At 43.5% G+C, this 14,078-nt stretch overlaps 1 protein-coding gene across 2 annotated transcripts in view; it reads left to right on the top strand.

Annotated features, from left to right (window-relative positions):
• AFF4 (AF4/FMR2 family member 4) overlaps positions 1 to 14,078 on the top strand; it is a 44,421-nt gene that overhangs the window by 13,954 nt on the left and 16,389 nt on the right. For both annotated transcript variants that reach the window (XM_030459334.1, XM_030459335.1), the window contains exons 2-9: positions 1,124 to 1,250; positions 2,622 to 3,413; positions 4,505 to 4,549; positions 5,083 to 5,169; positions 9,686 to 9,722; positions 11,740 to 11,788; positions 12,707 to 12,727; positions 13,232 to 13,286. In XM_030459334.1, the coding sequence (XP_030315194.1) occupies positions 1,128 to 1,250; positions 2,622 to 3,413; positions 4,505 to 4,549; positions 5,083 to 5,169; positions 9,686 to 9,722; positions 11,740 to 11,788; positions 12,707 to 12,727; positions 13,232 to 13,286 (1,209 nt within the window). In that variant the 5' untranslated portion in view covers positions 1,124 to 1,127. The remainder of the gene's footprint in view (positions 1 to 1,123; positions 1,251 to 2,621; positions 3,414 to 4,504; positions 4,550 to 5,082; positions 5,170 to 9,685; positions 9,723 to 11,739; positions 11,789 to 12,706; positions 12,728 to 13,231; positions 13,287 to 14,078) is intronic.

Here is a 14,078-nt window from a genome sequence, read left to right as displayed (position 1 = left end):
TGACAGATGGAGGTCTTGTGTAGATTGGAGTAGTGGGCTTGGTGTAGCTTTCAGAGTCATGCTGGGGCTAAGATTTTATTTATATATTAAATAATCAGGCAGCTGTTGAAAACCATGAAATAATGGTTTTCTGAGCAGACAGCATTTTCATTTAAGACTGCAAATTGTGTGGAAGAAATCTGTTTCCTTCCTGGAAGCACCTGCCATCCTTATTATACATTTATCCTTTTCCCACCTGAAGTCTTGAACATGTCAAAAGTGTCAGTACCACCTTATTATTCCTTATTATTATCTTTTCTTTACTCCTCTGAGTCCCAACATTTATCAAACTTAAAACTAACATTTTCCAGTGTTCTTGTGTGTGTGTTGCAATAACTCTGATGTGTTTCTGGTAATTGAAGCAGCAAGACCAAAGTGCAAACTAGAATTTCTCAGAGGAGGGACTGGCAGCTTTTTAATGTGGATTTTTGCAGCAGAACTCTGCATGGGCTGAGGGAAGAGGTGCAATATTGCCAGAACTTCACTGAAATGACTGCCTGGAGTAGAAATGTCTTTGGGGAATCAGGGAGGAAAAGAGTCCTGGAAACAACATCAAAGCTTGGGGTTAGAACATGTGGGAGAGTGGCTGCCAGGAAAGGTATGGCAGCAGCAAAAATAAAACCAAATCTGCAGAAATCAGGCACTGAATGGGTGAGGGGAAAGAAAGTAAAGTTGCAGAATATTTGGGAGGAAAAAAAGTATTTTAGAAAATAGTGGGAGATGTACAGTGTGGGCTGGAATAGTTCAGGGCTGAAATAGGTGAACGATTCAGTGAAATGGTTTGAAATAGTTGTTGGACTCAGGACTTGGTGGATTTCTTTTTTTTTTCCATATTTTTTTTCTTTTATTTCTGCCTAACCTGACCCTGTGTAGGGGCTGTTGGGGGTTACAGCACTTGTAGGTGTGAGGTGGCTTCAGTCGGAAAACCAGCATTTCAGTGCTGAGGAGCTGCACTCATCAAGGGCTCCTTCACTGAGGTCATTCCTGCAGGGAAACAGGTAGAGGGACAGGGTTGGTGTGTTCCTGTTCCCTCCTCCTTTCCCTCTCTGATCAGAAATTGTGTTTTTTGTTTGTTTGTTTGCAGCAACATGAACCGTGAGGAGCGGAATGTGCTGCGTATGAAAGAAAGGGAAAGGCGGAATCAAGAGATCCAGCAGGGTGAAGAAGCCTTTCCACCCAACTCCCCTCTCTTTGCTGAACCATACAAAGTTGTGAGTTTGTGCAGTCCTTACAAACACGGTTTTTATTGCAGAAGCTGTATGCCAGTTGGTGTTTTAGCTTCATTTTTGTGCCTTCTGTTTGGATACGCAGCTCGTGCCTCAGTCGAGCCTTTAAGCAGGGCCTGAAAACAAGGATGGGCAATTCCCAATTTTTAAGGGAAATCCTTAGGAAGGTTGGGGCTTGCTTTCCAGGGATAAAACCATCCTTTTTTTTTTTTTAATTTATTTTCTTCAGCTTTTGCTACATTGCCTCAAAGGAATGAAGCCATCCATTGTGTCCTGTCAGGTTGCTTGTTTTGGGTGCTTGAGCTTGTTGCTGAACTGCCTGACCTTTGATCAGTACAATCCAGAGCTGGGTAAATTCACAGAGGGTTTTTAGGGTGTTCATTTTACATGCTGAACTGCCTGATATGAGAGAATTGTCAGCTTTAATTAGCATGCCAGTTGGTTCTACCTGATTTTTTTTTTTCAGGTTGTTTTGAAGGGGTTGACTCTGTTTATGATCTCGTTCAGCTTTAAACCTCTGTTGGGTTTCCCTCTGGCTTTGATTTGCTGAACAGAACTGGAAAAATAACCTAAATCTGGGATAACTAAAACAATAAAGTACCATTTCAAATTCTCAGTATGTAGCTTAAAACTGACTTTGGAAGCAAACCTGTTCCCTGACTTCAATTTCAGGTGGTTTGCAAGAAGCAAAACTTTGTGACTGGAAAGTGCCCTCCTGCAGGAGGAACGTTGGGAGATTTTCAGAATGTTATTTACATATTTATTTTTATTCCTATCCTCCCATCACTCTACTGTGCCTGAAAACCAAATCCCACACCTACGAAGTCAACTAAAGCTGCCTGGGATGCGTGGGTAACAGCAGAGTCTGCTTGATGTGAAAACAAACTGGTTCTGTAGGAAAGAGCCCGTTCTTACACAGAACCTTCTTGGCAGCCAGAATTATGCTGTATAAATACCAATTAAAAATCGCATGCAAGGCTGAGGCTGAGCTGCTTTTACTGTGCTGTTAATTAAAACTTTTTAGGACTGGTGCATTCTGTAGCAGAGGAAAAGTCCTTCAGGCAGAGGGTATTTACTGCACTTTTAAAGTTGCACCCAGCTCACCCATGCATTATTCAAGGCAGGGATTAGTGCTGTTTCAGCTGTTCCTCCTGCTGAAATTTAGCTTTTTCCTTATGCTCTGGGGGCTTGATTTACTGCTTTAAAACTGGGAATTGGAGCCATTTGCCCAAAAGACATGGACAAAATCAGACCAACTGCAGGAACTGGCGTTTTGATGAACTAAAAGTTGCGATTTATTTATTTTTTTTTCCTTTTAAGGCATTATATTTTTTTTTCCCCCCCTTCTTTTCACAGACCAGCAAAGAAGACAAACTCTCTAGTCGTATTCAGAGCATGCTTGGTAATTATGATGAAATGAAGGATCTCATAGGAGACAGATCACTACAGAAGCTCGTTGGCATCCCCAAACCAACCGTACCCTCGACGCCAGATGAAAAATCGAACCAAAGTTTCTTTGGTGATCAGAGACATAACCCTGGCTCCCACCAGAGCAGCAAATGGACTCCTGTAGGACCAGCACCCGGCACTTCCTCCCAGTCTCAGAAACGGGCCTCAGGCTTGCAGAGTGGGCACAGCAGCCAGCGTGGCAGTGGCACCACTGGTGGCAGTGGTGGCCAGAGGCACGACCGCGACTCCTACGGCGGTGGCAGCAGTCGTAAAAAAAGCCAACATGGGTCAGAACACTCCAAAGCCCGTTCTTCCAGCCCTGGAAAACCACCTGGGGTTTCTTCCTTGACTTCCAGCCACTCGAGGTCTCATGGAAATGATCACCACAGCAAAGAACATCAGCGTTCCAAATCTCCCCGGGATCCCGATGCCAACTGGGACTCTCCCTCCCGGGTCCCCTCCTTTTCAAGTGGACAACACTCTACCCAGTCTTTCCCACCTTCCCTCATGTCCAAGTCCAGTTCAATGCTCCAGAAACCCACTGCCTACGTGAGGCCAATGGATGGGCAGGAATCCATGGAACCAAAGTTATCCTCTGAACACTACAGCAGTCAGACTCACAGCAGCGGTGTCAACGAGCTGAAGCCCAACAGCAAAGCACACCTAACCAAGCTGAAAATCCCTTCTCAGCCCCTAGATGTAAGTAGCTCTCTGATTCCTGGCTCCTCCAGCCTCAGTCCCCTTGGGATGTGGGTTCCACACAACCAAAATTCAGGTGGTGCAATGAGGAATTGTATTTGAAATGGGGAAGGTACAAAAAGAATTATTTTTTGCGTTCTGCTGCTTCCCTGTGGATGCTGAGATTTTATTTAATAAAAGCCATGAGGTATTCAGAAAGCATACCTTAACCCAGAGGCTCATTTTCAGAGAGTATTTTTGTACTCAGAAGTTAGTGAAATAGCAGGATATTCACAAATATTTTGACAAGCTGGGTACCTGTGTTGCCATTACCCAGAGCCATGTTGTCTTAGAGCAGTGATGCCATCTGCATATATCAGTTTTCTTTTGAAGTGTGTAGCAGTTGCTGGATGTGATTATTATACCTTCACCTAGGGAAAATCAGCTAATCCTACAGCACACCAAATTGTACAGGGATGCTGAATACAAGATACCAGGAACAACCTTCAGAACTTTCAGTACTTTGGTTCAGTCCTTGCCTCTGACTGCAGCTGACTTAGAAGGAGAGTGCCTTAATAATAAAATGCCATTGCACCTCCTGTGTAACTGCTTGAATTCTGGTAGCTAGGGAGAAGCATTTGTTCCTGGGATTTCCAGGAATGGCAAGATAAGAGCCAGGACACAGGTAAGGAAATTCACATTTCCTTACACTCACAGTTGGGCTTTTGAGTTGAGAGATTGTCCAGTGGCTTCTCCCAGGACATGATGGAAGGCTACAGTTCTCTTTCCTCTCTCTGGAAATTTGTAATATCCCTGACTGCCTGGGAGCACCTGAACTGTCAAGTGAGAAGTCAGAGGTGATGGTGGCAGCTTCATAGATCTCATGTATTTGCTTTTCATAACTGGATGTGACTCATGGCATCAGGATATGGATCCAGCTGATCTTAAAATTAATCTTGCTGGAAAGAATTAGCAAGGCCTGTTTGTGTCTTTACAGAGGCTACATGAATCATGATAAGGATTGCAGGGTTTTTTTAACTGTTCCTGGGCCCCTGGGATCTTTTAAGGAATATTTGCTGTAGGAGATGTTAATCCTGAGTTTTGGTTTGTAGGCATCAGCATCTGGGGACGTGAGCTGTGTGGATGAAATTCTAAAAGTAAGTTCTCCATTTTCTCACTCCTCACTTCACTTGTTGAAAACACAAACGTGGTCACAGAGGTGGGAAGTGCTCTGCAGGTGGTTGGTGCCTTTCCCATTGAACTGGCTGCAAGTTGAGCCAGGGAGGGCTCTTCAGTCACTGCTCTGAGCAGGTAGAATCTGACTGCAGATTCTTCCCCTTTTTCCTCAAGCTTCAGAGCCCTCCCTCTCCTAGGAATCTTTTTTTTCTCCCCCTGTGTCCTACCTGTGTGACTTCTGCTGCAGTTTATATCCAGGCCAAGCAGTTTTATTGATTCATGCCTTTGTTAATTCCTTAATTGTCTGTTCTCATGGGTAGCAGTTTAAGATTTAGTTTATGTGCCAAATCTTTGTTGCACATTTGGGAAATTCAGATTTGAATATAAAGCTTGGCCAAGTGTGGACAATGAACTGGAAATGGAGAGAGACAGGGTTAGAATTTGATTCAAGATTGTAACTTAAAATCTGTGCTTTAATTTTGTTAATGGCTTTCCTTTTTTTGTTTGGTTGTAGGAGATGACCCATTCTTGGCCTCCTCCTCTGACTGCTATTCATACACCATGCAAAACTGAACCATCCAAATTCCCTTTTCCAACAAAGGTCAGTCCTCTATTCAAACACTGAGTGCTGTTGAAAAGTAACTGCTATTAAAGATGAGGGATTTTGGAACTCTGAAACTCAGCTCTGGGTCTGTCCCAGTGCTTTGTGTCTCTTCATCTTGCTGCACAATAACGTTTGTCAGCAGCAGACTTGGGAAGAATGTTCTTCCTCTAGTTTACACACAGCAGTCTAAGATGTCTGTAATATAGCTTTACTTTTACTTCTAAGTTTTTGTTTCATAAGTTCAGACCTTCTTCAGGACCCTTCTGAAGCTTGAAAATGCCACTGAGGCCTTTTCACTACTGGGGAAACACTTTGTGTTGTTCTGTGGAGGAGCAGGCAAGTGTAGTTGCCTCCATCAGGAGAGCAGTGGAGACTGGCTGGCAAATGCTGAGAAATTTAAATGTACTTTTCTCCATAAACTGATTTTTCCTTGCACTTTTGGAGGCCATTAGGAGTTCCATTAGATCTTACATTTTCTAGAGCAAAACAATAAACCCCTTTTTAAGAAGAGTTATTTTGCTAGAGGATTTTTTCAGCTCTCTGGCCTCTTCCTGACCTCCCAGGGGCTTGATAGCTACCCAGGACTTCCAAACTATTAATTCTGAAGAGAAACCAGTCTCTCTTTGCTGCTGCTGAGAGCACGGGGTGTGTTTCTAGCCCTGCTTCACCTCTGAGGAAGTTGTGGCTCTGCAGCCCCAGCTGCAGGGTTGGAGGGGAAACTGGCCCTGGTTTGCCTTGAGCTGCAGCTCTGCAATCTGCAGGATCTGGAAGGGATGGGTAGGCAGGGTGAATGGCTGCAGGCAGCAGCTTCAGCCTCCCATAGCTGACTCAGTTTGGATTCTTGGTTTGTTTCCTGTATCTTGCTGATTACCAGTAAAAGATTTACCTTGACAGGGTGAATTTTTATTTTTTTTCCTCTCCAGACTTAACATCTCTCTGAAATGGATTTGGGTGCCTCGTGTGGCCTCATTTCAGAGCAAAGGAATTAATTCTCTTCCTCTTTCTAAAAACTACCTGCAAAATAACCAAGACCACACTTTTCCTCACCAGGCTGCTGTTTTACAGCATCACTGCTCCCAGTTTCCTCTTTGATCCAAATTGCTCCCCAAAACAGAGCAGTGAGGTACTGCAAGAAGATTTTCTCACTGAGGTCTCTTGCATAATCTGAACAGGTTGTTTGCTGTCAGTGCTTTGACATCTTTTGGCCCCAGTTTCCCATGTTGGAAGGTGCACATCCATGCAAGTCCTTCAGATTGGGGAAGTTACCCAGGCCAAGCTCTGGTCCTGGCTGGATCTCCAGAGCTATGGCTAGATCAGTATTAATTTTGCCTGTATCACCTTTAATCAGGGTTTATTTCCTACGTTGTATAGAACTGTGAACTTGGAAATAATTCTTACCTTTTATAGTTGTGCAAGAAATGCCCCACGTTTCCTCATCAACAAGGGTACTTAGTCCACTGCTCTCAATATTGCCTCCTGAGCCTCTGAGGACACGTATCTCCTTTGCACACTGGGTTATGGGATTGTTGGACCTGGTTTTTGGATTTTTTTTTCCCCTGTATTTCTCTGGCATTTGCCTCAGGTTGGGAATTCAAAAGGTGTGCAGAGATCTGTGTGTCCTGGCAGAGGGAACCACGGGAGATGGCAGAGTCTTGTTGCTGTTTGAACAGAAAAGTTAGCTTGGGGGTTGGGTTGTGGGGTTTTTTTTGTTATTTTTTTGAACCTATCGACCTGGCTTGTGTTTCTTTCACCCAGTTTGCAAAAAATTCCATTTATGGCTGCTCTGAGCCTTTTGACTTGCTGCCAGCTTTTTCATTTCGTGGCTGAGCATCCAAGCCGTGGAACTTTGTCGACTTCTCTCTCCACATCCAAAGCCTGTAATTTCCTCTGCCTTCTCCCCTCTGTCATTCTTGGCAGCAGGAGCTTCTCAGAATTCCAGTGAGTTAGCAAGCTGTAGGCCTGTGCAGTCTGGACCCAGAGCAGGATTCAGAAAAGCAAACAAAACAGGAGCAGTGTTAGAGGAGAGCTCGAGCTCTTTAGTACTGTGCTCAGTTTCTCTCCAAGCAGATGCTGCAGAGTTCCACACCATTCCTCCTGAGAGCAGAAGTTTGCTGTGTTTTGCCTGCACACATGAAATTAAGCTCACTTTGGATCAGTCAATCTTATTTATTTTTTTTTTTTAAGGGATGATTTTCCCTATGGCTTGATAGTGAGTAGCTCGAAGGAAGCCAGGCTCCTGAGCGGGGCCTCTCTGCATTTACTATAAATACATCCAGTAATTATCAGGAAGTCTTTGAATCAGGAGACAGAACTTCATGAAAATAGGTCAGGGAAAGTTTTATGGATGCTATGAAAAAAATGCAGGTTCCTGAGTCTTGATAATAATGTTATCCAGTGACCTAACACTATAATTTTATCCTCTCCAACTTTCTTTTTAAGCCCTGGGCTCGCAGTCAAAGACTCCAAAAATGCTGCTGTGTTTGTAAAATATATTAAAAACCCAGCTGCTCCTCAGGGGGTGGAAGTTTTTGGTTTCAGAGCAGGGTAGGGGCTTTGGCAGTGACCTTCAGGCCTCTCTGCAGAGGTGGGTTCTGCATCCAGGTTTGTTCAGGAGCTCCCAAGAAGGCAGCAGCCACGTTCCTGGCTCCCTTCTTAGGCAGAAACCTTCTTTGGAGAAATAAAACAAGATCTGCAGTGTTGTTTCCTGCTGAGGTGTCTTCACTGTCTAACCTCAGCAGTCTGCTACGCTTTGGTTAAAAGGGTTTCCTTCCTTCAGGTTGGTTTTTAATGCCCTTTTTCTGCAGCAGACCTTTGGAAGATACTGCTATAAATAACTTGGGAGCTGGAAGTGCAGCTTTTTCCTTTAACCTCTGAGTTACTTAAGGGAGTAGCTGTTCAAAGACAAAACAGATGGCAAGAGAGCTGGAAAAAGTTGCACATTTAAACATAACACCTCATTAAAGTGCAGGTAGCTGAAAGGCTGCACTGTGCCTTGGAAATGAGGAGCTGAGTGGAGCCAGGCAGGTGCTTTCTGCAGGGTTTGTGATGGGTGTTTTGGGAAGAGAAAGTCCCTGTTCCTCATCCTGGGCTCTGGAGAAGTAGGATGTGATTCCTGGGAGGCCTTAACTTCTTTTTTTTGGCGTGTGGTTTGTCAGCCTCTAAGCTGAGAGTGGAAAAAGGCAGTCAGGGAATCACACTTGTACTCCTTTTACCTGTGAATGATAAAAATCAGGTTTTATTTGGGAGGAAGTATGGCTGCTGCTTTGTGGTGAAGGCTCCTCTCCAACTTCATCTTCACTTTAAACACAGGTTAATTTTATTTTAATCATCCCATCCCTTCTTTCACTTAGTCAGGATGAGAGGCATTTGAAATGCCTTACGAGGAGAGTTCCCCATCAAAACCACTTGCTCAATGCATTATTGCAGCTGCTTTCACCTTTGAAATAAACAGTTAAGGGAAATAAGCAATACCTGGGAGTGCTTTGCTATGTAAAGCTTTTTGTGTGCTTGAAAAAATGAAGTTTTTGTGAATATAACTGCTGTGTGGGAAGCCTGCACCAACCAACCTGGGTTTCATTGCCAGAGCATTTAAGGAAAACGTGGGTGTATAAACCTCATGAATTGAGTTAAACACTTTCAATTTTTATTTATGGGGCCAGCATTTGTCCTCATTTTCAAACAAGGTCAGGAAGGTCCTATTTTAAATGGCACTTTAGCCTAGAAGTATCTTTTCAGTAGCATCTGCATGTTTGTTTGTTAAAGCAGTGTTGCAGTGGGGGGGTGTGTGTGGGGTTTTCTTTTTAAATAAAATTATAATTACTGTGTTTGGGGAGACAGAATTGGGGTTTTTTTGGAATGGTTAATCCCAAAGTGCTTAAATTTGCTGAGCTTCATTTTTCAGGGTTTGATTGATGGGTACCAGCTTTGGTTTGTACCAGGGAAGTCCCAAGGGATTCTTTCTTGGCTTTTGTACAAGTGGTGACACCAGACCTGGCCTTAGGGGGGAGGAACTCTGGGTTTCACCAGGGACTTGCAGGGAGCTGTTGCAAGAAGGGATTTTTGGGCAGAGCTCTGCAGATTTTAAGCTTTGTTTTCTTGGTCTCCTTTGTGGCAAAGAGGTTTTTGGTGTAGCAGGGTTGTCATTCCTGGTTTATCCCCCAGTGTGGATGTCTGGGGGGGGGGAAAATAAGCAGAGAAATGGATTGGAATAAAACACATCAAATTAACAGCAAAACTTGTCTGTGTTTAAAGAGGTAATAAAAGAATTACTGAGTGGTTCCTCTCCATACTAAACATACCTGACAGGGGGTTTGTGCCAGACATGCAGGGATTTGGGGGTTTCAGCAGGTGGGAGAGCCCAGCTAAGGAGAGGAGCAGGAAGCTGTTGGGTTTTTTCCCTATTTGAGGTTAGGTGCCCTCCTTTGAATGGGAAGAGTTTTCTTGATGACAGCGTGGGGTTTGAGATGTTCAGATTCCCAGTGAGAAAACCACTTGTGATCTTTTGTTCCCTTAGGAGTCTCAGCAGTCCAGTTTTGGCACTGGGGAGCAGAGTAAGTATATTAAACTTCCTGTAATGTCTTTCTTTTTTTTTTTGCTGTGATTTGGTATTCTTAGCATGTCACATTTTTTTATAGAGAATGAGATTTGCCAGGCTGGTTACAGGATGGAGTCTAAGTTAAGATTTCTCTGCTTTCTCAGGTTTTAACCTGTAAAACAATTGCTTGATTTTCTTTTGCATTTCCTGTTGAGACCTTGAAAGTTGAGACTGAGCTGTGAAGGTTGTTACTATCCTCTAGGAAAAAAAAAAGAAAAAGAAAGTATTTTTAATTTGCCATCTTTTCCAGTATTTAAAAAAAAGGCTCCTTGGTTGAGCTAATTGAAAATAGCTGAGTGCTGCACCACAGCACCCTATAAAAAGCCCAGCTCCCTGCTGGGGGACATCCTAGAAACCAGAATAGTGCTTATGTCTGTGCTTCAGTAGCAGCAGCACTGTTAGAATCATAGAATCATAGAATCCTAGGGGTTAGAAGGGACCTCGAAAGATCATCTAGTCCAACCCCCCCTGCCAGAGCAGGGCCACCTAGAGTACCTCGCATAGGAACGTGTCCAGGTGGGTTTTGAATGTCTCCAGTGAAGGAGACTCCACGACCCCCCTGGGCAGCCTGTTCCAGGGCTCTGTCACCCTTACAGGAAAAAAATGTTTCCGGATATTCAACTTGAACCTCCTGTGCTCCAATTTACACCCATTACCCCTTGTCCTATCACTGGTCACCACTGAGAAGAGCCTAACTCCATCTCCCTGACACTCACCCCTTACATATTTGAAAACATTGATGAGGTCACCCCTCAGTCTCCTTTTCTCCAAACTAAAGAGACCCAGCTCCCTCAGCCTTTCCTCATAAGGGAGATGTTCCACTCCCTTCATCATCTTAGTAGCTCTGCGCTGGACTCTTTCAAGCACTTCCCTGTCCTTCTTGAACTGAGGGGCCCAGAACTGGACACAATACTCCAGGTGCGGCCTCACCAATGCACTGTTGGGTTCACTTTGGCATTTTAAACTCGAGAGAGACCAGATTAAAAGCTCCTCTGGTAATTTGTTCAGGAACATTCCTGAATACAGGCTGCATTTTCAGATTTTGGACAAAAGCAGCTTTTATTTCCATTTAACCATATTGCTTTGGATATCCCTGGAATAACCTAACCCAGGTAACAGACCAGGTGGAATTGATGTAGATTTGTGCTGTTACCTCCCCAAAAGGCTTTCCATTCCCACTGATTAAGCATCTTAAAGAGTAAAAGAAGAATGGTTTATTCTTAGATGCTCAGAAGCAGCTTACTGTAAACACCTGATTCTGTGGGGAATTAAGGAAACAAATTAAAACTTAATGCTCAGCCACAGACCCAGGTGATCTTCAGGTGTGTAAATGGAGAGGCAAGGTTACTCAGAACACAGAGACAACTTTGAACTCCTGCTTGAGTTTTCTGGGCAGCTTTTAACAGCCTCACTTCTTGTTTCTCTTGAGCTACACTTAGCAGTTTGCCAGAATTATAGAAAAGGGAAGGAGACACACATCCCCTCCCCCCAAAAAATGAAAAGCAGATTATATCAACGTGTTCCTATTGTAAGGTTTGGTTTCTGGGTTTGATTCCTGGGTCTAAAGATTGGTTCAGCTCAAGAGGCATGTAGGGATGCTGCAACAGGTCAGATCTTGCCAGTCTGCTCTGTATCCTGGGTGTAGGAGGCAGGAGATGAATCCTGACAGAAGCAGAACAGTTTTTCACACCATTAATAACACATTAAGTGTGTATTGATCCAGACAGCAAGGATTGAAATAATTTCTGTGTTTTCTTGATGGAATTATTTGCTGTGTTCAGTGTTTTCTGTATTCATCCACTCACTTCTCCAGTCTGGGGGAGGTTGTACCTGGGATCAGTGAGTTCCTTTCTCCTCTCTGCTCAGCTCTCCTTGGTTTATCCAAGGCTGTGTGCTGCTGGCCACAGGGCAGTGATTTACTTTGCTGGCTGAATTTTCAACAGTGAATTTTTTTTCTTTTCTTCTTCTTCTAGAACGATACAATCCTTCAGCAAAAACATCCAATGGTCACCAATCCAAATCGTAAGTGGCTGTTGAAAAAAAGGTTTCTCCAACAACCATTGAACCTTAAGAAGCTTGGAAAAGAGCTGTTTATTTTACTACAACGTGTCAGGTTTTGAACAGGCTCTTCAGCATCCTTCTGCTTGGCTGGCAGATAAAGGGGACATGGTTTTTTTTTTTCCTGGGACAGTAGAGAAAATGTGGCATATTGGAGCAGCTGGAATATTCTAGCAAAGGCTGTAGTCTGCCTTTCTCAGACCTGAAAGTCAATTAGATGCTGTCAAAAGCTTGTTTCCAATCAAATATGGGAATAAAGGCACGGGTGCTGATTGCAGGTTTAATGAGTCAACATCTGCTGTGATGCAGCCACAAGGTGAGGTCTGGTTCTGCTGCTGGTCTGGGCATTAGCAAGAGGAAAAAAGCATGTGATCCATGGGAAGGGAATAAAGCAAAAAAAACCCCACCCTTTTTAATTTTTACAGTTGGTTTCCTAAAACCTAAAATTCCTAAACTGTTGTTCAGGGTGATGCTGAAATGCAGCCTGTTCAGTGAGTGGTAGGGATGGAAGTTCACTGCTGGGTTTGGCCCTTCTCAGAGCTGTGCAGACCTCTTAGAGAGAAGTGTGGAACTTCCCAAGCTGGGCAGTGGGAGAACATCTCAGTCAGAGGTAGCACTGGACATGTGTTGCATGGGAAGAAAGCTGAGAACATCTTTACTGTGACAATAGAGTTTGAAATAAATAATAATAAAAAAAAGGTGGCGAGAAAAACCATCCAAAAGGAGATAAATGCATCTTTTGTAGAAGGATAACAATGACAGATACTTGAGGAACCAGATCCTAGAGGGTGATGTTTCCTTTTAGCTTGTCAGTAGAACAGCTGTACTGGGAAGCTCAGGAATATTCAGACTTTTAACCCTTTCTTCTTTTTTTTTTTCCAGATGTGAACCGAACCAGACAGAGTAAGACATTTTCCTTTTGTACCCAAAGGCACTTTGCAGGGGTCTCCTGCATTCTGCTGTTGTTTCAGTGTGTTCTCATCTTCCCAGTGTTGTGAAGCAGTGTGTGTGTGTGTGTGTATGACTCCCATAAATAATTATGGCTTTGAATAAGGATGAAATAATTATGGCTGAGAGCCGTGGCACTGATGCCACGAGACAGGAAGCAGCCACTGCTGTTGGCTTGCTTGATTCCATTTAAATCAGTATTTTTGGGCCTTAGTAAAATGTGTCAAATGTCCTTTCTGAGTGGAACAGATTGGACTGAGGAATCAAAGTGCTGGAATCTTGATTCTGCTCTGAAGAATGACTTAACTCCTCATTAAATGGTAGCCTGGTATCTTGTGGCATTCACCCACGCAGCCTGCTCCCCAGTCTAAACAATAGCGTGTTGAAATGTGGAAGAATGCTTGGAAAGTAATTAAAGTACGTGGAAAAACTTGTCTCACTTTCTCCCTTTTTCCTTAGTATGTTGAAAGATGACTTAAAACTCAGCAGTAGTGAAGACAGTGATGGAGAGCAGGTATGTTGGGAAAAAAAAAAAAATCAGAAATCCAGAAGTGGGAACTTCAGCAGTGTGCAGAGTGAGCAGCAAAGAAACAAATTAAATGGCACGTTTTTAGGCAAACCTCAGGGATTCCTAAATGTAAACCTAGGGGAAGTTCCCTGGCTTGGGGAGCAGTAGGTGTTCATGTAGAAAATCTTGTTTTACCCATTTCTCATGGTCTTTTTCTGAGGGTAAATGGTAATGTGTACTTTAAAACATCTGTAAAGGCTCTAAAACCATTTAAAGATAAAACCCTTCCCCTGTCATTTAGGGGATTGGGGTGATAAGGGATATTGTACCTGATACTGGGGATCATAGCAGCACCTTTGTTATCAAAAAATCTCTTTATTATTTTTTTTTTCAATATTAATGCTCTGCAGTTTCTGCCAGAAATGACAATTGGAAAGGTGAAATGGAAATACCTGTAGGATTTGTGCTTCCCAGCAGTGGTGCCTCTTTTCTCCCCATTCCCAGTTCTAGTACTTGATTTTCTTCACGTGGCAACCTTGGAGGGAGCAGCTGCAGTTGGTTGGCTCCTAACTCTGCCCTCCTCAGGAATAACGTTGGGAAGGATGGAACCACTGGAGAGTGGGAAAACAGGGACTCAGAACTGTAGGAGAGTACATAGGACTCTGAGATAATGGGTTTGTGGTGAAAGCTTGGACAAAATCCTGATTTATTTACATTTCTGTCCAAGGAAAAGGCAGCCACACGCAAACTGCTGCGAGCACGGAATGAAGATGCTGTTCAGGCTAGATAATTAAAAAA

The sequence above is a fragment of the Calypte anna genome, chromosome 13 (genome assembly GCF_003957555.1).
Source record: "Calypte anna isolate BGI_N300 chromosome 13, bCalAnn1_v1.p, whole genome shotgun sequence".
NCBI classification, from domain to species: Eukaryota; Metazoa; Chordata; class Aves; order Apodiformes; family Trochilidae; genus Calypte; species Calypte anna.
Note: the sequence above shows the minus strand (reverse complement) of the source record. Positions and strands in the feature narration are given on the sequence as shown.